Source organism: Delphinus delphis, chromosome 15 (assembly GCF_949987515.2).
Source record: "Delphinus delphis chromosome 15, mDelDel1.2, whole genome shotgun sequence".
NCBI classification, from domain to species: domain Eukaryota; kingdom Metazoa; phylum Chordata; class Mammalia; order Artiodactyla; family Delphinidae; genus Delphinus; species Delphinus delphis.
In genome coordinates this window covers 52,038,191-52,060,422 of record NC_082697.1, presented here as the reverse complement: position 1 = coordinate 52,060,422, position 22,232 = coordinate 52,038,191, and the positions used below count along the sequence as shown (strand labels likewise).

Here is a 22,232-nt window from a genome sequence, read left to right as displayed (position 1 = left end):
TATCAGCAGTGTATTGCGCCCATAGGTAGACGATTGTTTCTTCTCTTTCCGTGTCACATAGACAGACATTGTATTGAAAATAGATTGAGAGTGTGTGTTGTCTTTTCAGTGTCCAAGCCATCTTCCCAACACCTGACCCTGCAGCCCTGAAGGATCGCCGCATGGAGAACCTGGTGGCCTATGCTAAGAAAGTGGAAGGGGACATGTATGAGTCTGCCAACAGCAGGGTAGGTTGCCATTTGTGTTCTAGCCACGCACAGCACCTATGGGAGCTGTAACTGCATCTGTCTGCCTTATTGTCTGGAAGTGGGGACATCTGTTAGTCTGGTAGACTCATCACTTGAGGGCACTGACCAGGGAGACTTCCCAGTTAAGACATGAGGTCCCTGTACAACTCTCTTGTTCTGTAACTACAGAGTACAGATGTCTCCGCTACAGCAGTAAATGAGGTATATAAAATTTTTTTAATCCGTGGGTGTACTTTATAGCGGCAGTGTTCACAGCACTTGTCCATGTTATTGCCAGTGTCAGTGAGTGTCCAAGAAGAGGTTCAGCTGTGGAATGAATGTAATGAGCACTCAGTACCTCCTATCTGATAACTCCTGTAACATCACTGGGCACTGGTTTATCAGAAGTGCTGAATGCTTACCTGTGCCAATGTACTTAATTTAAAGTTCATTAGTTTGTTAGAACATACAAAACCAGATCATTTGTTTTTTTTACAAATAAGTAGTATTGAATATTACTGCTTTTTAGGATGAGTACTATCACTTACTAGCAGAGAAAATCTACAAGATACAAAAAGAACTAGAAGAAAAACGGAGATCGCGTTTACACAAACAAGGCATCTTGGGTAACCAGCCAGCCTTACCAGCCCCCGGGACACAGCCTCCTGGGATACCACAGGCACAGCCTGTGAGACCTCCAAGTAAGGACTTCATTTCCAGCCCTTAGTCTGTTGCCTTGTTTTTCCTTCTGCGTTTGGTGTGTATTTCTAAGCATAGAGAATTATATTCTCTGGAAGCCTATGCTGTGAAACCTGTGTGGTAGTGGCTGTGACCTTCTGCAGTGGCCTGTGTTTAGACATTGAGTCTCTCTCATGGAAAGGCGGGTGTGCTGGCATCAGAATGCACAGCACTTTTGGACCTGGTTTTCTCTTTAAGTTTAAAAGATTATTTTATTAAGTTAAAATTTTTTAAAAATTATTTTATTTTTGGCTGCATAGTTGCGGCACGCGGAGTCTTCGTTGGGATCTTCATTGTAGCATGCGGGATCCTCTGCTGTAGTGTGTGGGCTCCTTGTTGCAGCGCGCGAGCTTCTCTCTAGTTGTGGTGCGTGGGCTCTCTAGTTGTGGCCCGCGTGTTCAGTAGTTGCAGCGTGCGGGCTTAGTTGCCCTCCGGCGTGTGGAAACTTAGTTCCCCAACCGAGGATCGAACCTGCGTCCCGTCCCCTGCGTTGGAAGGTGGATTCTTAACCACTGGACCACCAGGGAAGTCCCAAGGATTATTTTAAATAACTCATTTTTTTTTCCTGCCATTATAGATGGGCCCATGCCTCTGCCAGTGAATCGCATGCAGGTTTCTCAAGGTATTTAACTATTGTTGTGAATCATATTTTGGTTTAACATTCTACATCCACAAAGTTCATTGGTTTGTCCTCTTCCCTCTGTATTTCTTTGTAGCTCCTCCTCTTATTCCTTCCATTCCTTTTTGCTGATGAGCAGAGTTCATGTCCACAGGTAGTATGAATATCTGTTGCATTTGAAAGTTTGGAGGTCATAGGAAAGCTCTCCAAGGAGATCAGAAGTAGGAGTTAACTTTTTTTTTTTTTTTTTTTTTTGCGGTATGTGGGCCTCTCACCATTGTGGCCTCTCCCGTCGCGGAGCACAGGCTCCGGACACGCAGGCTCAGCTGCCATGGCTCACGGGCCCGGCTGCTCCGCGGCATGTGGGATCTTCCCGGACCAGGGCACGAACCTGTGTCCCCTGCATTGGCAGACAGACTCTCAACCACTGCGCCACCAGGGAAGCCCTTTTTTTTTTTTTTTTTTTGATGGGCAAGAGAAGACATTATTCTTAGGAAGTCTCCCAAAAAAAGCATTGTATTGGAGGTGGGGGAAAGAAACTTTTCAGAACATTTCTGAGCATCAAGCCCATCCTGGGGCAGAAGCACTGTGGGTGGGGGGTGTGAGGTGAGGAAAGTGGGGACTGCTCTGGGCCCTGTGAGCACAGGTGCCATGCCTGCTTGCAGCTGGCCGAGGAGGGTTTGTGCTCAGAGAACCCTCATCAAGCTGCGCTACTGGCAGTCTTTTTATTGGTGGTTGTTGAAGCAGTGATTTTAGTTTGGGAGTTTGGGGGTGAGGGTCATTTCAAAGCTTTTATGGCTCTTGTCAAATTGAGACTTGAACAGTAGGATGTTTTTACAGGTTGTGAAATAAGGTGGTGACACTATCCAGAAGATTCCAAAGCAAGGCCTTGCTGCTGTGTGTAGAGTAGTTCAAGAGGGGAGAAGAGGTCATTTTAAAAGCCGTGGTGATCGTACTGCGTACTGAAAAAGACCTGGTAGATAAACTGATGTGGAGGAAACTTTTCAGGGACTTGTTTAGGTGGACTAGATATGAAGGGTGAAAGAAATCACAAAGTCAGAGAAATGGAGCCTTAGGAAAGTGGCTGAGTGCTGTGTCGGGGATGACTTGGAAGACTCTGCTGCTTTGGGATCTGAGGAGGTGGCTGTTGAGCAGAGTGGAAGGCATTTTCTAGGGACGTGCTCACATGCCCCGCTTACCGACCTGTCTGGGTCTGTAAAGAGGGACTTTTTATGGTGCCATTTCTTCGTACATCTTTTATTTAATAAAATCTTCTCTTGTTAATAAAACCCTCAAGGAGAGTGGGACACTTTTGTATTATAAGCTTCCTGGAAAGTCCTGGGCCTGTGCTGGTTACTTAGGGTGACATTTCTTGGTGGTGCTGAAGGAGGCACATGTTGTTTGACGGCCTCTCATACTACACAGTGTTAAGGCAGCGCCTCAAGGATTCTGTTAAATGCCAGCGTCGGGCCTAAGACTTATTGAACCAGCATTTATGTTGAGCTCAGAGTTTACAGTGTATTGTGGGAAATTACAAAGAGAGAGACTCGTGGTCTGGAGCTGCATGGCAGCTAGTGAGGTGTCATTCATTCTGTGGCACCTCTGGAAAGGCCAAGGTAGCTGTGAAAGTGAGATCTTTCCAGTCTATGGAGAGGAGGCTGAGGTTGCGAACTGCCAACCCTTGGGCACTTTCTAAATGCATAATGTGCTTGCAAAACTAAAACCATGTTTTGAGTCTTACCCCAGATTCCAACAATAAATGTAAACCCAGCCAAAGGGCTGGGAGGCCTGGAGTGATGGGAACAGGCGTCCTGCAGGAGAGGAGATGGGAGTCAGGTGCTCCAGAAGGCTCTGAGGGGTTGGCTCAGACGGGTGCCCTGGCCTTAGCTGACCTCCTCCATAGATGGTGGGAGCGCCTTCCCACGCTCCCCCCATCTACTTTGTCGCTTGGACGCTTCGGTGCCGAGCGCTGCCCCGGCCTTGCGTACTCATGGCTTACCTGACTTTCTGCCTTCCTGTGCTCATGCTGCCCTGCCACCCACCCCATCCTATCACCCTCACCACCACTACCTTGGTGCCATCTTCTCTGGATATGAACAGTCTATTATTTAGCCATCTTTTCTGATTAACTGAGTGCTTTCCTTTCAGTTGTATATGTTGTGTGTGTGTTCCATCTTATTTGGCTTAGAGTTTTATTTGGTGAGTTGTCATTCTGTTTTCCTGTGAGTGATTTTCCTAATGAACCGTTGTGGGTACATTTACAGGGATGAATTCATTTAACCCAATATCCTTGGGGAATGTACAGTTGCCACAAGCTCCCATGGGACCTCGCTCATCGTCCCCCATGAACCACTCTGTCCCGATGAACAGCATGGGCTCCGTTCCAGGGGTAAGTGCTTTTTCTATTTGCCTCAGCTGTGCTGAGAAGGCCTTGCTCGAATAAGGAAAATTCTCTCAGCAGGAAACTTGTAGGTCGTCTGGAAATCCTGTGGTACTTGTTCCTTTGGATTTGGCTTATGCTTTATTTCCTTCATATTTCTCTCTCTCTTTTTCTCTCTCTCTCTGTCCTTATTACTACAAGAATTATTTGACCTTACTTATTTTTATTGAAATGACAAATCATAGGCACCTGTGACTTTGTTGGAAGATGGGGTTGGCAGCCTCAGATATGTGGCTGAGAGGGACTTGTCAGTGTCTGTTGACTGTCAGAACTTCCTCTCCTGCGGCTGCCTTCTAAACGCTTCAGAGAACTCATAAAAGGCATATTTTGAACTTTAAACTATAGCATACTATTGGTTTCTGTTCAGAGGGCAGTGTGAAGCTGGCTTATTAGAGACCTTGCCTGAAAAGCATGCAGAGTGCCTGGGAGCCAGAAGGTCTTAGTGAGTGGTGGGTCCCTTCCTGCAAGGGAGGAGGATTTGAAGATTTCTGTCTCTTCTAGTTTATCTTGAAGACTCAGGCCCTTGAAGCCCTCTGAACTCTCAGTAACGCTTATTGTCTTTTAGATGGCCATTTCTCCTTCCCGAATGCCTCAGCCTCCGAACATGATGGGTACACACGCCAACAACATGATGGCCCAGGCGCCTGCCCAGAACCAGTTCCTGCCACAGAACCAGTTCCCGTCCTCCAGCGGGGCGCTGAACGTGAACAGCGTGGGCATGGGGCAGCCAGCGGCCCAGGCCAGCGTGTCACAGGTACTGTTCATGTTGGGGCTGTGAGCCACCTACAGTGATGTAGCCCCAGCTTCCCACTGACCTCAGCATGTCCTAGTTCACAGAAATTAGAATTCTAGACAAAACATTTCATGTGCTAGCATCTCTTGATTTTTTTTTTCCCCTGTTCTGTTCTGTTATTTTTACCTTGTTTGGAATTAGTCATACCATCTTGGGGTGAACTTCATACAAAAGTGGAATGGATTATGGTTTTTTGGTCTGTGTGCTTTTGTTTTGGTTTTAGGGTTTTTAGTTGTCATTTTCTTGGTTTTTGTTTGTGCATTGTAAATTCTGAGTTTCACGTGTGATCCTGAGAGACACTGGATTTTAAAGAAGGAGTGAGGAAAGGTCCCATGAGTTCACTCTTAATGATTTGGTCTTTGTATCTTGTTGTCTGTCTGTCTGAACTGCCCAGGTGAAGTCCGACTAACTGGATCATTTGAGTAGTTCTCTTCTTATTGAATGTGGTTTTTTTTGTTTTTTTTTTTATTGCAAAACAATCACCACAATAAGTTTAGTTAACATCCATCACCACACATAGGTACACAATTTTTTTTCTTGTGGCGAGAACATTTAAGATCTACTCTTTAGCAATGTCAGATACACAGTACAGTATATTTCTTTCATTTTTGTTGGAGTATAGTTGCTTTACAATGTTGTGTTAGTTTTTTTTTAACATCTTTATTGGGGTATAATTGCTTTACAATGTGAATGTGTTTTTAATTATTCAGTCTAATGCTGGTGAGAACTATTTTCCATTCATTTTACTGCCTTTCTCCCCTTTTGTTAATTGCTAGAGTACACCAGATTGCTGCTGTATACAAATGTACATGTGTTTTTAAAACAGGCCAAGTCTTCCCCCAAAAGATAAAATACATTATTTAATTTTTTAACATGAAGTAACATTGAATAAAAGGCAGTGACTACATTAGATTCACTCACTAAATACTTATTAATTAATTCTTAATTTCCATAAATTTTGTTGCTCCAGACAGGGGCTATCAGGTTTGTCCTGTAAATATTTTCAGCTTGGTGGGCCATGGGCTCTTTGTTTGAACTGCTCTGCTCCACTGTTGTGGCGCAAAGGCAACGGTAGACATGCGCATTCACATATGAGTGAATGGGCGAAGCTGCCTGCCAGTAAAACTTTATTGACAGAAACCAGTAGCTAGCTGGATTTGGCCATGGACTCTACATAGTTTGCAGATCCCTGCTCTAGACCAGTGATTCAGAATAGATTTTTAATTGGTCCACAAATAATTCTGAAACATGTCCCTAGTTGAGAACCACTGTACTGAAACATTTCAGTGTTTCCATAATTCATTTTTAAAAAAAAGACAAATACCTTTTCCAGTGGTCTAAGCTGTGGGTGGATATTATGGAGCACGAAGCTAGTAAGTGGAGTGTATATGTGTTTAAGCCAGAGATTTCCACACTTTTGTAAATCAAAGCATGAGAAACAAGTACACATTACTATAAGTGTGCAGATCGATGACGTTTTACAAATGGAACCTTCCCGTGCAGTCAGCAGACCTCATCAAGAAACCATGATTAGATTTTCATACATTTAAGTCTTTGAAGTCTATTGCCACATTTTCAAATGGGGGAAATAATTTTAACATACTCTGTTCCATCTGTTAGGGACAGGTGCCTGGTGCTGCTCTTCCTAACCCTCTGAACATGCTTGGGCCCCAGGCCAGCCAGCTGCCTTGCCCACCAGTGACACAGTCACCGTTACACCAGACTCCACCTCCTGCTTCCACGGCCGCAGGCATGCCGTCTCTTCAGCATCCGGCGGCACCTGGGATGACTCCTCCCCAGCCAGCAGCTCCCACCCAGCCATCAACTCCTGTGTCGTCTTCCGGGCAGACTCCCACCCCGACTCCCGGCTCAGTGCCCAGTGCCAGCCAAACCCAGAGCACCCCTACAGTCCAGGCGGCAGCCCAGGCCCAGGTGACCCCACAGCCTCAGACCCCAGTCCAGCCTCCGTCCGTGGCCACCCCTCAGTCGTCACAGCAGCAGCCGACACCTGTGCACACCCAGCCTCCTGGCACACCGGTGAGCCCCTCGGCCTGTCGTCTTCTGGCCAAGACTCTTAGATGAGAACTTGCCCGTAAAAAAAAATCTGTCATGAAGTCACTGCAAGTCTTGGTGCGGTTGCAAAAAGTATCTGTTTTGTTTCCAGCATTGGCTCCAAAGGCTGTTAGGCAGGACATGACTTATGATTATCTTCCCCAATTATATCAGATTTTAGAAATCAACAACTAAAAGAACTCATACATGGGTCCTCCGTAGAATTTTTTTTTTTTTTTTGCGGTACGCGGGCTTCTCACTGTTGTGGCCTCTCCCGTTGTGGTGCCCAGGCTTCAGACGCACAGTCTCAGCATCCATGGCTCACGGGCCCAGCAGCTCCGCGGCATGTGGGATCGTCCCAGACCAGGGCACGAACCTGTGTCCCCTGCATCGGCAGGTGGACTGTCAACCACTGCGCCACCAGGGAAGCCCCTCCGTAAAATTTTTTAGCTGTCTGTCCATAGGAGCAGTACGTCCCCCATTATCTGTCCTAGATTGACGTCTTCTGAGTTTTAGTAGTGATGAGGATTTGGTAAACAAGTCAAGTTTCTAGTTGTATGTACTTTGACCTTACCTATCAGCCTTGTTTTCCAGCTGGAAGCCCTTTCTTTTTCATGACAAAATGGCATGCTCAGGTTAACACTTCTGTGGCTTAGATTTACCCATTCTTCCTGGGAGGTGAAGGTGGCAGGGTCACACCACGTCCTGTGTCCCATGTCCCATGGTCTGCTGGCAGCACCCAGTCCTGCTCTCCTAGACTGGGCTGTCCCCAGTGACACAGGGGCCTGAGGCTGCTTCTGCTCACCTCCACATTCTTCTCCCAGTTCTCACCAGAATCTTAGTGTCTGTTTTCTTATCAGTCTAACTTAAAAACCTTCTTCCCCCTAAAATACATTATCTTTTATTTGTGGGGACTGAGGGTATTTATTTATAAAATGTCAAAATTAACCCCAACATAAACCCCAAGATGACATTACTGTTTGTATTTCTCCAAAGGGAGTGTGCTTATTGATCCTTACTTTATATTTCTTATCTCTAAGTAAGATCCCTTTGTAATTTTATGTTTTCTTTTGTTTGTTTACTTAAAACTCCATTGGGTAAATCTATGAAAATTTACAATTCTTTCTGGGATTCCTTTTTTTTTTTTTTTTTTTTTTTTTTTAGCTGTACGTGGGCCTCTCACCGTTGTGGCCTCTCCCGTTGCGGAGCACAGGCTCCGGACGCGCAGGCTCAGTGGCCATGGCTCACGGGCCCAGCCACTCTGTGGCATATGGGATCTTCCCGGACCAGGGCAAGAACTCGTGTCTCCTGCATCAGCAGGCAGATTCCCAACCACTACGCCACCAGGGAAGCCCTGGGATTCCTTCTCTTAATGTTTGTTTACTCCTCCACCACTGTTCCTATAATTAACAGGCTAGTTATACATTCTTATTCCATATAGGTACTTTATTCCCCTTTCTACAGCATATATACTTATATATTTATTATTCAGCGTTTACCATAACCATTAATGTCATTGGAAGGAATTAAATTTAAAATAGGAGGTTCTGTGACTTAGGTAGAAAATTCCCAGAAAATAATTTTCTGTCAAAAGGTAGGAAGCTCTGTTCTTCCATCTCTGCATTGTTGGCAAGAAGTCAGTTGTGTTTCTGCCTGATTTTGATTTCTCTGGAACTCCTATTTTAACGCTTATTCTTCAGTTCTCTCAAATAGAGGTGCCTATTAGATTAGTATTGAGAAGGATTAACGTGAAACTGTGTGTTGAGTGAGCATCAGGGTTTAAGATCATTTATATTGTTTACAGAGATAAATGATTTTGGTTTCTCCACAGCTTTCCCAGGCAGCAGCCAGCATTGATAACAGGGTCCCCACTCCATCCTCAGTGGCCAGCGCCGAAACCAACTCCCAGCAGCCAGGACCCGATGTACCAATGCTGGAAATGAAGGCTGAGGTCAAGACTGAGGACACTGAGCCCGATGCCAGTGAACCCAAGGCAGAGCCTGGGGCTGCGGTAGGTGCCATTCCTGGGAGTGAATAGATGTACTGCGCACAGAGGCATCACTGAGGTGTCCTCGTGGGAGGCACAAGGCGTCCACCGTGGATGTCCCTGCTCTGTTTCAGTATCCTATTCGATTGTGGTTCAAGTTGGAAAGAGATTAAAAACAGATTGGTTATTTATTTTTAGATATGAGATATGGGTTTATTTTATTTTGCCAGAAGTGAAGAGCACTGGCTTGTATTTTAAATGTTTAAATCATCCAGCAACTTTTTCATTGCCATCCTTCATTCATTTATAATTCTGCAGAGTTAGACTGCACAAGAGATGTGTTCTTTTACTAATTAACCTGTAGCAGAAGTTGGAAACTGACAGACCGTGGGCTGAATCCAGCCTATAAATGTGTTTTGTTTGGCCCACACAATTATTTTTAAAATGGGAAATTACAAATAAAACTCTAGATTTCTGGCTTTTCTTGAAAAATGAGAAGCTCTGCCAGCACTGTGCTTCTGTTCCTGTAGGGCAGCAGTCTAGGTAGGGGCACCAGCTGTGGCTCTTAGATGGGTCGTGAGCTCTCTAGTTTGCCAGAGTGTCCACTGCTCCCCGCGGCCTCACACAACAGCTCCTGCTGCTGTCATTAGCTTCGCCTGCCTGGCCCTCTGAGCAGTTGAATTTCTGATCCTTCCCACAATTTTCAAGGCACTTCTTGTTCCAAACTAGAAATATATGTAAAACTATTGGGCAGTTAATTGGTGTATACAATGTGTATACAAGTTTTTTAAGCACTCTAGCATGTAAAAATTTAAAAATTTTTAGGACTGTAATGCACTGGTGCTGTACTGAAGTGACTCAACAGGCACTCCACCCCTTCTTGTGGGAGAGAAAAGGAATGATCAATGCAGCTCTGACTTGGGAAAGGTTTTAACAAGCCCATAGAGATTTTTAAGAGCCTTCCAATAAGGCTGAGTTAGAATAAAAGTCTTTCATATTCATATATCATTGTCTGTAATTTTGTTTTTCTCAAGATCATGGAGGAGGACTTACAAGGATCTTCTCAAGTTAAAGAAGAAACAGACACAACAGAGCAGAAGTCGGAACCAATGGAAGTGGATGAAAAGAAACCTGAAGTGAAAGTCGAAGCTAAAGAGGAAGAAGAGAGTAGCACCAACGGGACAGCCTCACAGTCCACTTCTCCTTCTCAGCCTCGCAAAAAAAGTAGGTCATGTTCTCGTAAACTTACCGGATGGTGCTGCTTTTCCATTGTGTTGGGATTGCATTCTGTGGATTAAAAGCTAAAGCAGAAGAAGAATTCCATCTCTTCTTTTATCCTTCTTGCCTGCCATTCTGCAAGTTTTAGAAATGGTGACAGTGAGCTGAACTCCAGGATGTGAGCCCACAGGGGTCTGTGGTAGGAACGAGAAACGACCAGGGCTCTGAGGAGCAGCCCATGAGCCGCCTGTCTGGGGTGGTGCTGGCTTTACTGGGCATGCCGTGGACAACCACTGATGGACTCCAGCAGGAAGATGACCGGAAGCTTGATGTTAGGGAAATTATCACTATGGCAACCCTGTGCACTGAAGTTTCTAGGTTTCTGCTGATACAGATAGGAAACTAAGTGCCCGAAGTCAGGGGGTGGGAGAGTAGAACCCACTGACTAGTGCAGCAGGAAGAGGGAGGGCGGCAGGTAAGTGAAGATACTTTGGGTTCTGAAATAAGCAGGATGAGCCAGGCTCACGGTGGAAGTTGGATAGAATGTATTTGAGATGTGTCCAAAGTACGGAGGTAAGGGTGTCAGCAAATTGTCAGGTGACCGTTAGGAATGTGAGATGGGGCTCAGGTAGTTGAGGGCTGCAGGTGATCCAGTTAGGAAAGACGGCAGAAAAGTGTTAGAAAGGCTGATACTGTATAGTTTTGCTGCTGGAAGAGACCCTGGAGATCATAGAGGACAGCAGGCCTTAAGTTTTTGGTCTCAGACCTCTTTATACTCCTAAAAGTCGAGGATCCCAGAGAAGTTTTTGTTTGTATGGATCATCTATCACTATTTACTCTATTAGATGTCTTTTTTAATATTTATTTAAAAAATAAATCTGTTACATGGCACCCATAAATAACACATTTTAATTAAAAATAACTTCCAAAACAGAAATAGTTGGAGTGATGACATTGTGTTTTACAATTTTGTTACTCGGAGAGTTAAGTGAACACAGCTGGATTTTCATATCTGCCTCTGCCTTTGCTGTTGTATTCTGTTGTTTGGTTGAAGTACATGAAGAGAATCCAGACCCACTCAGGTTAGTAGTTAATAAAGAGAAGAGTATTTTAGTAGCCTTTTCAGGTCATTGTGAATATTCTTTTTTGATACTATACCAAAACTCAACAAGTAGAAGTTTCTTAAAGGCTAGTTGCAGTGGGAAATCTGAATCCATAGCCCTGAATTTCTCATACTCTGTGGTGTTAGAATCCATCGTCCATCTTGTACTTTGAATGGATCTTTTGCCATTGCATGATTTTTTTTGTAACACTATCCTCTGGTCATCTGGGACTTTGGCTCACTGAGTTTTGCTCATCTTCCAAATGTTGACATGCTTTATTATGTGATATTTTTTAAAATCACATTTATTAATATCACTGTGAGTCTCTTCAGAAAGTCGTGTAAACTTTGACAAGCTGTCGAGCTCACGTGTCATGATACAGGTTTTTCAAAATTCTAATTTTTGATGCAAGTCAAAATTTTATCATTGGTAACAAGTAGCGTCAGTTGTCCTGGGAGTAACTATAACTGGCATACTTCGTTCATTTTTGAGCAAATGTCTGTCACATACCCAGATCTGAGTAACTGTAGCTTGTCTATCAGCCATTCTTTCTAGTTTTGTGTGTTTCATGAAGAAAAGCAGTTACTTCAGCTCTCAACTCAACACTTATACAAGTGCTTTCTCTCAAGACAACCACTGCATGCAGCAGAAGTGCTTTAAGACAGCTTCCCAATTTGTTGTACAGAATAAAAGACGTGTAGCCAAGGGCCGAGATTTAATATAAGTAAGAATTTTGACTCGTTCATCAAGGACACTTGTAAGTGCAGATGACGTTTTTTCCTGTGTATGCACAGCAGCAGCAAAGAACGGGGCGACCACGAAGTCGAGTTTGGAGCTGCAGCCTGGTCATGCTGCAGTGCTAGTGATTTTATTCACTGTTGTTTTTGCCCAGTCTGTGTGAATGTCAGCACACAGTGCAAAAGGCAAATGATAACTTAGTGTTATCATGAAAATTGTTTTATATTATGGAAATGGATTTCACAGACCCCTAGAAAAGGCCTAGGGCAGTGCTAGATGGAAATGTTGTATATCTGCACTCTCTTGTTATGGCAGTCACCAGCCACATGTGGCTCCTAAGTACTTGACATGTGACAAGTGTGCCTGAGGAAGTGAATTTTTAATTTTATTTAATATTAATTCATTTTGATTCAAGTAGCCACATATGGCTGGTAGCTACCATATTAGACTGCATGAGGGTCCCTAAGGTATCCATGGGCCATGGTTTGGGGACTGCTGATGTGGTCCCCACCTGATTGTCCTGAGAAGGTTTTGAGCCAGAGAAGTGGAGTGACTTGCTCATAGCACACCACACTAATCAGTGGCAGAGAACTTGTTTCAAATACAGCTTCTGACTGCTACTTCCACTCATTTGGAGTCGTACTACATCAGTGTGGTTGTTAAAGACAGGAGTTTGAAAATGACTTCTCCTTGGCATAGGTATTAAATGTTTAGTGAATGAGTGAACTGTCATCCAGAGTGAGATACACGTAAGGCCATGTTAGTTTTGATCAGCACTGGGAGACGAGATGGTCTGGAGCAGGGCATCAGAAGACTGTCTAGGGCCACCAGGTAGTGCATCTTTTAGGCTTTGTGTGTCATAAGGTTTCTGTTGCAGCTGCTGAGCCCTGCCTTGTGGTGCGAAAGCAGCCATGGACACCTGCACAACAAGGACGGTTGTGTTCTAAAAAAGCTTTATTTTGTCAGACTAAAAAGTGATTTTGTGTAATTCACGTATCATAAAATAGCATTCTTTTTTTCCCTAATCATTAAAAACCTTAAAAACCATTGTTAGCTCCCAGGCCCATACAAAGGCAGGCAGCTGGCCAGATTTGGCCTGTGGGTCGTGGTTTGCGACCCCTGGTCTAGAAGAATAAAAAAGCTATTGATTAACGAATTGTCTTCTTATAAAGAGTTATTCAAAGAAAACCAAACACTGCTTCATCTCTGTAAAAACAGACTGGAAGAAAAGGGGTTAGCTGAAGGCAGGATTTGTTTGTGTTTCACAAGGCTCCACAGGGCACATCTGCTCCCTAGACCAGGCCTTTGCACCTGCATGGGAGTGTCTACACTGGCTGTCTCCCATGCTTGCTGACCGCCATGTGTCCTGGAGCGCAGGAGGCCGTTTCCTCAGGAGGTCAGTCAGGATACCTGGGTATTCCCTGGCTCTGATGTCAATAAAGTTTCTGGAAACTTCTCAGCCAGTGTTTTCATCTCTCGATATACTCAATGCATACCACTTCCCAACGGGAACTTTAGGTTTTTATGGTATTTTAGTCTGATTTATAAATTACAATTTGTTATGTATCTGTTGTAGAAAATTTTTTCAAAATTCAAAAAACCACAAAGTGGAAACTTCACATCACTTAGAACCTAAGTCATCAGAACATCTTTGCAGTGTTTGCCTCTGCTAATTTTTCTGTGGGCAGGAGCGTATGTGAGCGAGGGGGTGTGTGACACTCAGTGTCACCTTCACAGGCATGTTTCCCATGTCCTTAGAACTCACGAGGGGTTTGTATGAGTGACTGTCCTGAATGTATTTGGCAGCCAGTGCTTGTTCTTACACTGGTGACAACAGAAGGCATCGTAGGAAATGGGTGGGCCAAGAGGTTGGAGACATGGGCACTAGTACATGTGCAAGGGGACAGTACACAGTACAGAACTTCTGGGGAAAATAAGAGAGCTACTTATTTTTGTGGCTCTCTTACTGTATACATTTATTTGTGAGGTTGTAATACAAAACCATTCCTCTCAGGTGGTTTGAGTTTACTTCAGCCAAGGACACAAACGTTTCCTCAGGCGAGGAAAAGCCCCTTCCTGTGAAAATGACTCTGTACCCACCCATTTGATCAATGAGGCAGATTAGAAAGTTAGCTTCGTTTTTTCTGTTCCAACCAAGTTTTGGCACTGGAAATCTTTTTGTTGAACAAGCAAACTTCTCAGTGTGGTATTTTTGCCTCGTGATGTGGATGCAGTTTTTAAAAACTAGTGTGACTGTGTTTTCAGAATCCCTGAATCGTAGCTTTAGAATGTCCGTGGACTCCTGGAAGCTTCACGGCTGGGAGGGAAATGATTCAGGCCTTCTCAGAAGTAGCCAGGCTTCCATTTGAAAAGTGACAGAGGAAGAGTCTGGGTGCCTTGTCAATAGCATCGTTTCCTGTGCTTTTTAACTGCAGTCTTTAAGCCGGAGGAGTTGCGCCAGGCTCTGATGCCAACCCTAGAAGCGCTATATCGACAGGATCCAGAGTCCCTACCTTTTCGGCAGCCTGTAGATCCCCAGCTCCTAGGAATTCCAGTAAGTTGATATCATAAAAACATTATAACTTTACCACTGTAATTCATGAGTATCCATGATACTCATTTTATCTCTTAAAATTGGGTAAAATAAGAATTTTTTTCCTAATGTAAAAAAATATTTTCTGTCAAAACAATAATACACCTTTGTCTTACTGACTGAAATGTGTGTTTCCCCCCTGTTCCGTTAAGCCCCAGGGTCCATGGAAGGGGTGCAGTGAGATGGGGGGAGCACACCCTGGGGCGCACAGCCTCTGTAGCCTTGCTTTATATTTGGGTAAGACTTTGTATTCAGGAATGGATTTAAATAATTGGTGAACATCACTTATAAAACACATGGGCCTCTCACTTTGAAACCCTGGGTGCTCTTGCAAAGGCCATGGTGACCCAACAGATTCTGTTTAGCAGTATTACTATTTTTGCTTTTGTGTTTGTGTTTGTCTTGGAATTTCATTTTGGTTGCTAGGACCAAGAATGAATCTCTAGAAAAACATATTGTCTGATAAATATGTTCACCATTTTAATTTGGTGGATCAAAATCTTATTTTTAAAATCTGACATTATAAGACATGTTTTATTAAATATGTTTTTTAATATTATTTTTTCTTTAACTTTGCTTTTGAAATAATTTGATCACACTTGAAAATACTAATTACAATTTTAGATAATAAAATCAGAGGAAGATCAGAAGTTGTTTTCTTTTCAAGTCCCATTTTTCACTATTAGAAATGGAAGTTATACTGGTACTTTCTTCAATTTTATTTTAAGATAAAGCTGCCAAATAAGATGGGCATTTGGAATTTGGGGGGGATATGCTAGACTGAGACCGTTTTGTCTTTCAGGATTATTTTGACATTGTGAAGAATCCCATGGACCTTTCCACCATCAAGCGGAAGCTGGATACAGGGCAGTACCAGGAACCCTGGCAGTATGTGGATGACGTCTGGCTCATGTTCAACAATGCCTGGCTCTACAATCGGAAGACATCCCGGGTCTATAAGTTCTGCAGTAAGCTCGCAGAGGTCTTTGAGCAAGAAATTGACCCTGTTATGCAATCCCTTGGATATTGCTGTGGACGCAAGGTACAGTTGAAACTTTTTCTGGAAAATGAACTACCCTTGTTAATACAGCCAAAAAGGGTATTATGATGATATGATAAACTCAGTATTTTGGCCACACCTGTGTACTGAGAAGGACCCAGATGGATTCTGGTCTCTTGTAAAACAGTTGATTGTCTGAAGCTAGAGGTGCTTATGGGGGAAGACCTTGGATTAAGCATTCCTGGCTGCCCCAGTGTCCATTCATCTATCTGTAACAAATGTCTCTCAGACACTAGGGACTTCCCTGGTGGCGCAGCGGTTAAGAGTCCGCCTGTCAGTGCAGGGAACACAGGTTCGAGCCCTGGTCTGGGAAGATCCCACATGCTACAGAGCAATTATGCTCGTGCACCACAACTACTGAGCCTGCTCTCTAGAGCCCGTGAACCACAACTACTGAGCCCGTGTGCCACAACTACTGAAGCCTGCGCGCCTAGAACTCGTGCTCCATAACAAGAGAGGCCACCGCAATGAGAAGCCCGCGCACCTCAATGAAGAGTAGGCCCCGCTCGCCGCAACCGGAGAAAAAGCCCACACGCAACAACGAAAAACCCAAGGCAGCCATTAAAAAAAAAAAAAAAAGTCTCTTAGACACTAATTCTATCCTATTGTATCCAGAAATGTCTTTAAATAGATGTGAGAATCGTTAGAAAACTATCCAGTATACTAACAAATAATTTACTAGCTAAATCTAACTCCATATTGGACAGAACATTGCATGACAGTAAATGGGATATATTTTTAGTATTTTCTCCTTTGTTTTTGCAGTATGAGTTTTCCCCACAGACTTTGTGCTGCTACGGGAAGCAGCTGTGTACAATTCCTCGTGATGCTGCCTACTACAGCTATCAGAATAGGTAAGCCTTGAGCAGTTTCTTGAATCATGGGACAAAAAGAAGGTCTTAGGACGAGGCATGCTCGTCTGATTGTAGCTTGGGTACATTTCATTATTTCTCTCCTGAAGTTTCAGTAAAAAGGGCCAAAATTTCATTGTTTCTCAGTCACTCAGATAGGCCCATGGTCTCTTAACTTAAAAGCATGCTTGTATAGTATAAAATTTTAAGCTCAAAACTGCTTGCTGCACTAGTTGGATCAAGTACATGTGTTAAGCCAAAATGTAACCATATGAGAAAGAGTCTGAAGTGGAGAGTAACTCTAACAAAGGTTGACTGCCTTTTTTAAGGTAATAAAGTTGAAACATTGTATTTTACCAATCTGTGTGTAAATATTTGCCTAGCTAATTTGGCCTGTACAGTCTGATGGAAAGACTTGTGTTTGCTCTAATTCATTTAAAAATTTTAAACCATAGACTTTTTCTTTTTAATCAGTAGCACAGTAAGAATGAGATCGGTGTTTTCATTGAGTTTAAGAATGACTCCCTTCATGAGGTGGCCTTTTTGGGGTTAGTGAGTGGTAGGTATGCTTTTGAAGTATTTTCTATTCTCTTGAAATGTGGAGATGGCTAAAGAATAGATCTCCTATCTTAAGTAGAGGAAGAATGAAAATAATTTTTGTTGTTGATTCCCTTACCTAATTACAACTTCCTGGTTTGGAGGGTTGTTTTGAAAATTAAGCTACTTTGTATCCATTGCTTTAAGTGACTGCGTGTTGCCATAGCATGAGGGCATCCTGCCTTGAAACATAGGTTGTAATTCTTTGTCAAATTCAATTACATTGCCTTCATTCTATGAATTGGCAACTAAATTCTTTACGTGACCAAGATGAGGCTTCATGCCTGTTCTTTGTTTTTAGGTTCAAGTATTAAATGTCAGCTTTAGGGTTTGATGTTTTGATTATTTTTATCTTGTTTGCTTATAGTAATTACATATGTTCTAATACTTTGAGGAAAATAAGTTTTTATTTTTTCAAAGGTACATGCAGAGGCCTGAATAATTTGGAATGTTGCAGTTACTTTTCTTCCAATTATGTTTTTTTTAATTATTTTAATTTTTAAAAAATATCTAGGGAATTCCCTGGCAGTCCAGTGGTTAGGACTCAGCACTTTCACTGCGATGGCCTGGGTTCAATCCCTGGTTGGGGAACTAAAATCCTGCAAGCCATGCAGTGCGGCCAAAAAAATTAAAATTAAAAAAAATAATAAAATTTAAAAAAAACATATTCAAGGTAATTAACGACTCTCATCAAAATCCTATTTTTAAAAAAAAAGAACTGTTGACCTAAAAATATCTTAAGACAAGATTTCTAAGCCTTGTCCAGCTCACTTATCTTAGTGAAGTGCTGGTTTGAGGGGAAAGATGGGTGTCCCTGGACAGGCACCTCTACTGGAAGTGCAGCCGGCACAACTGTCCTGCTAAAAATATTTTAACATTTGGAATTCATTTTCTGTCTTTGCATGCTCTTCTATTGATAGAGGCATTTTAAAACTAAAAGTTTGAAATGATACTGTGGCCCAAATGGAATCTTTCCTATAGTGACAAGTGTTGTTCTGGAGGTTCTGGCCCCTCCATTTACAGTTTTAGCCCCATGCTCTTTTGCACATTCTGTAATGTATCAAGCTTAACCTTCTTGTCCATGACATGGGCATAGTAACACCTTTCCTGACACCCTTAGTTGTCAGTCTCCAATGAGACAATGCTTTGGAAACTGTTAGGTGCAAAATACAGCTATGAAATTTTAAGAGAACAGGTTAAAATTAACTATACCCTGAAAAATGCCCCCACTGCTAAGTACCCAACACAGTTTGGGTCTAGAAGGAAGAGCAGACAGCAGATTGCTTACCATCATCTCTTAAGTTTGGGGGCCTTTTCATTGTTGCTTTTCACTGTTCCTGGGTTCTTTGGACCCTGCCTCGGCTGACTTGCATAGATTTCGGCCGTATTTCACTTGAGAGCAATTCAAGTTCGATAGAATGGATGGCATCAGTGTGCACTACTGCCTCCTCAGAGGAGGTTGTTGATGGGGTGCAAACAAAGGATTGTTTTAAAAGTTCTGAAATGTCCAATATTACTTCTATATAGGACTTAATTTTTATTGAGCAAAAGTAATATATTTTCCTTAAGAGTAGAAGCATAAATAAAGGAGTTCTCTTTTACGCATAATACATTTTAAATGAGTGTGAGCATATACTGCTCCTCAGCTGAATCTTACAAGGTGTGCTTCCTGGAATACAGAACTGGAAGAGATACCACGTTGTGAGTCTGTGAAAGCAGTGGTCTAATTCTGCGATAGACATTTCAACTACTTACATTTTCATTCTCAACCTTGACTGTTGATGAACACCATGGTGTTCTTTTGAATAATTGTTTTGGTACTTATAGTCCTAAACTGGGCACTTAGAGTAGGAAATTCTACAGACCGTTTAAACAAGTGAAACTAATAGATAAGCTAGTATATGGTTACATTTTCACTTGTTTCCACACTTTGAAATTTTGAAAGTAAGTCATGTTGGGAAAACTGTTCTATAACTTTAACAGTTTATTATTGATAGATAAGAATAGATATTATCTATTATCCAAGTTATTTTTATATACTGATATGGTACTTACAACAATCTGCATTTGAAAATTTACTCCATACATTAGATTACCCTTACAGATGAACTCTGCAGTTACATTGTGCTAACTTTAGGTACCCAGATGTACATCATCATCAGATTATGTAAAGTGTTTCTCCTTTATAATTCCATATTCATCAGACTGCTTCCTTCACGTAAGGCAGAAGGTCATCTAGGCTCTTACGGTTGAAAAGTGAATCTCTGAACCATTATGTATTTCCAGGATGAATAAAGTTTGGACTAGGTATACGATAGGGGCAAGTCTGACATTAACATCTGTCACCCACTGATTACCAGAGTGGTTTCAGCCTACTTGACTAGATGGGTGGGCTATCATCATATCAGAAGGGAGCTAAAGGGAGGCCAGGGCCCCTCCCTTTCCCCTTACACCTGAACAGATTCGATTCTCTGACATCTCTGGCCTTGCTCTGGGACAGACACTCTGTCCCTACCAGTTTCTGACCCTGAGGTTCTTGGGAATGGAAGTTAGTTATACACAGAGGGCGTAGGTTTCTGCAGCCACCCCAGGGGCTGCCATTCAGCCATCAGTGCTTCACTCTGGGCCAGTTTCCTCCAGTGGAAAATGATGGGTTTATGATCCTTGTTCCCCAGATGTTGCTAGGCTTGATGTCCTGCTTGCATAAAAGCTAAGAGTTTAGTTTGTCCAGGATTTTAAAACCGTTTAGACTCACATGTAATTACCGTGGCAATTTCATTTCACAGTGTGTTCCGTAGTCCTCTTTGAGCTAGCGCACAGTGGCTGAGTTTGATCATAATAAATTGGAACACTTTCATTCATTTTTTAAAAGGAAGCAATTTGGCGTTGAAGGGGTATCTTTTTTTTTGCATATTGTTCTGATTGCTGCTTAATTGGTTTATAGTTTCTATAGTGTAATTCTTTCTTGCCAGTGATGATCATGCCCTTCTACACATGGAGATTCCTTTTACTACATGATTTCAAGCCTCCATAAAAATATTTACAAAATAGTGAATAGCCAGAATATTACTGTAGTTCATTCAGAGAAAGAGATAAGTATTTTTAAAAACAGCAGTGTTAACCTGTTTGTTCCTGGTCAGTTTTTAATCTTGGCAGACTTTGTTGATTGAATTAATTCTAAATAAACTGGTCCCAGCAAGAAACTCTTATTAATCCAGTTGCTACACACAGTGAATCTGTCATGTTCCTCATCAACAAATATGAAAAATTGAATAATCTTGAGATGTGTGCATGCTCTAAAGTTTTATACTTTTAATTCACTATGTGTGTTTAGTCAGTGAAATATAGCAGACAGAATGCTCAATGTGTTTAATTAAGATTAGAATTAGAACTTGTGGGGACCTATTTTAGTGGTAATGAAGAATAAACTGGCCAGGCAGTGGCCTGAATCTCAGTTGTTTGTAGCCATGCGCGCATGTGTGTTTGTGTGCGTGTGTGTCTGTGTCTGTGTGTAGCTGCAAGCTGCCGCATCTCCTTCTGCCCATGTGGTTCAGTGTGGCGCTCCAAGTTTCGTCACAGTGTCTTCAACACTAATCCTCTTGGCATCTTGTAGATGTAGTTTTGAGCACTAAAACCGCATTTTATTGTGCTGCCGTCGTACCTTATACTCATCCCTTTTGCTTGTGTAATTCACCTCATTCGGCTTGTTTACTTCTACAGTATTCCTTTGTGCCCATCTTGTTTATGCAGCATCAGCCAGCATTTTTGTTGATTTCTCATTTGTGTCCTTTCCAAACATTTAATAGTTTTTATTTTAACTGTTCTTATTTGATAGCTTGAGCCCAGGCTCTATACTATAAGAAATTGGGGTGATGGATAATTTCTCAAATGCAGATTGTGCTTTAAAGATTAAGTCTCTAAATTTGCTTAACTTGGATTGTCCCCAAGTTAGAGAAATCACTGAGTATCTCAGATTGATGAATGATTGGTTCCAATACCAAAAAGTTTAAATTGAAGCTTAGAATTGAATTTTAAGACTGTTCATGGATTTACATATATTGTATTGTTTATACAATATATCACAGTTTTTCTCTGTATAGTCTTACTGATAAATGGCTGGAAAGTCTTTGACCCTGATTGCATTTCTGTTAAATGTTTGTCTAGAATATGGATTTGGTTTCATTTCTATTGTAACCCAATTAACTGAGTGATTAACATGTGAAAAGTAACAGGAGAAAATTAAAACCAGTTCTGAGTGCTCAACATTTTCATACCTTTAAAGATCTGGCTTAATACCGGAAATAAAATCTATGAATTGCTGTCAAGCATAAATTTTCCATTTTGAAAAAAAGCTCTTTCAGTTTAAATTGCTTTTTTAAGGCCTTTTGTCAGACTGTTTTATTCAAAGTAAATTTTTTCCATCTCAAAACCTGTAGTTATATCTGGTTTTCTCTAAGTAATAACAAAATCCAAACTCCTAAAATTAGGCTCCTTGCAATTCTAGTATTAACAACTCCTTGAAAACATTTGCATCTTGGAGCTGGACGAACCCGTTGTTAGTGATGATGGCCTGGGATGTGTGCAATGAGACCGAATGCTAATCAATGCTTTGCCTTGGCTTTCTGCTCTGTGTTGTCTTGGTGTTTGTGTCTTACCTTTATGTCTGTGCTATTTGTTCCCTTCCCTGTTCTCTAATCCTGCCCTTCCCCACCTGCCCCTGTTCCTTTCATTGTCCTCACTGACCCATCAATCAACCAACAACGCCCCCCCTTCGTCGTGGTGATCTGCCCTGCTCTGATTGGTGGCTTCGTTGCTTGGGTGGCTGTGTGTTATGATGGACCAGTTCACCCAAGTATGGCCTTCTTGCTGACAGGTATCATTTCTGTGAGAAGTGTTTCACAGAGATCCAGGGGGAGAATGTTACCCTGGGTGACGACCCTTCACAACCCCAGACGTAAGTACCATCCTGTCATTTCTCCCGGGGGTGACTCTGAATTGTTGTTTTGTTCTCATATGTGATTAAAAGGGAAGCACCACTGCCACCCACTGTGACTTTTTTATAGTGTATTTTTCATATTACTTATACCCACATTCATATTTTACAATGTAGCTGTTGTAGCTGAATCCCAGCGCCCCTTGCACATTCTTCCCTCTGCTTGAGACCGTGATGCTGTAGCCCCCACTGCAGTGCAGTGGTCTCTCTTGACCTTGCTCTA

The 22,232-nt window shown here is 42.4% G+C and overlaps 1 protein-coding gene across 2 annotated transcripts in view; it reads left to right on the top strand.

Annotated features, from left to right (window-relative positions):
* Nucleotides 1-22,232, top strand: part of CREBBP (CREB binding protein) — a 132,133-nt gene that overhangs the window by 89,983 nt on the left and 19,918 nt on the right. Inside the window, exons 9-20 of one of the 2 annotated variants that reach the window (XM_060031649.1) lie at nucleotides 110-227; nucleotides 757-928; nucleotides 1,543-1,587; nucleotides 3,849-3,973; nucleotides 4,590-4,778; nucleotides 6,438-6,854; nucleotides 8,701-8,880; nucleotides 9,891-10,080; nucleotides 14,351-14,469; nucleotides 15,311-15,550; nucleotides 16,334-16,422; nucleotides 21,890-21,970. In XM_060031649.1, the coding sequence (XP_059887632.1) occupies nucleotides 110-227; nucleotides 757-928; nucleotides 1,543-1,587; nucleotides 3,849-3,973; nucleotides 4,590-4,778; nucleotides 6,438-6,854; nucleotides 8,701-8,880; nucleotides 9,891-10,080; nucleotides 14,351-14,469; nucleotides 15,311-15,550; nucleotides 16,334-16,422; nucleotides 21,890-21,970 (1,965 nt within the window). The remainder of the gene's footprint in view (nucleotides 1-109; nucleotides 228-756; nucleotides 929-1,542; nucleotides 1,588-3,848; nucleotides 3,974-4,589; nucleotides 4,779-6,437; nucleotides 6,855-8,700; nucleotides 8,881-9,890; nucleotides 10,081-14,350; nucleotides 14,470-15,310; nucleotides 15,551-16,333; nucleotides 16,423-21,889; nucleotides 21,971-22,232) is intronic. The other variant, XM_060031650.1, reaches the window with a different exon arrangement.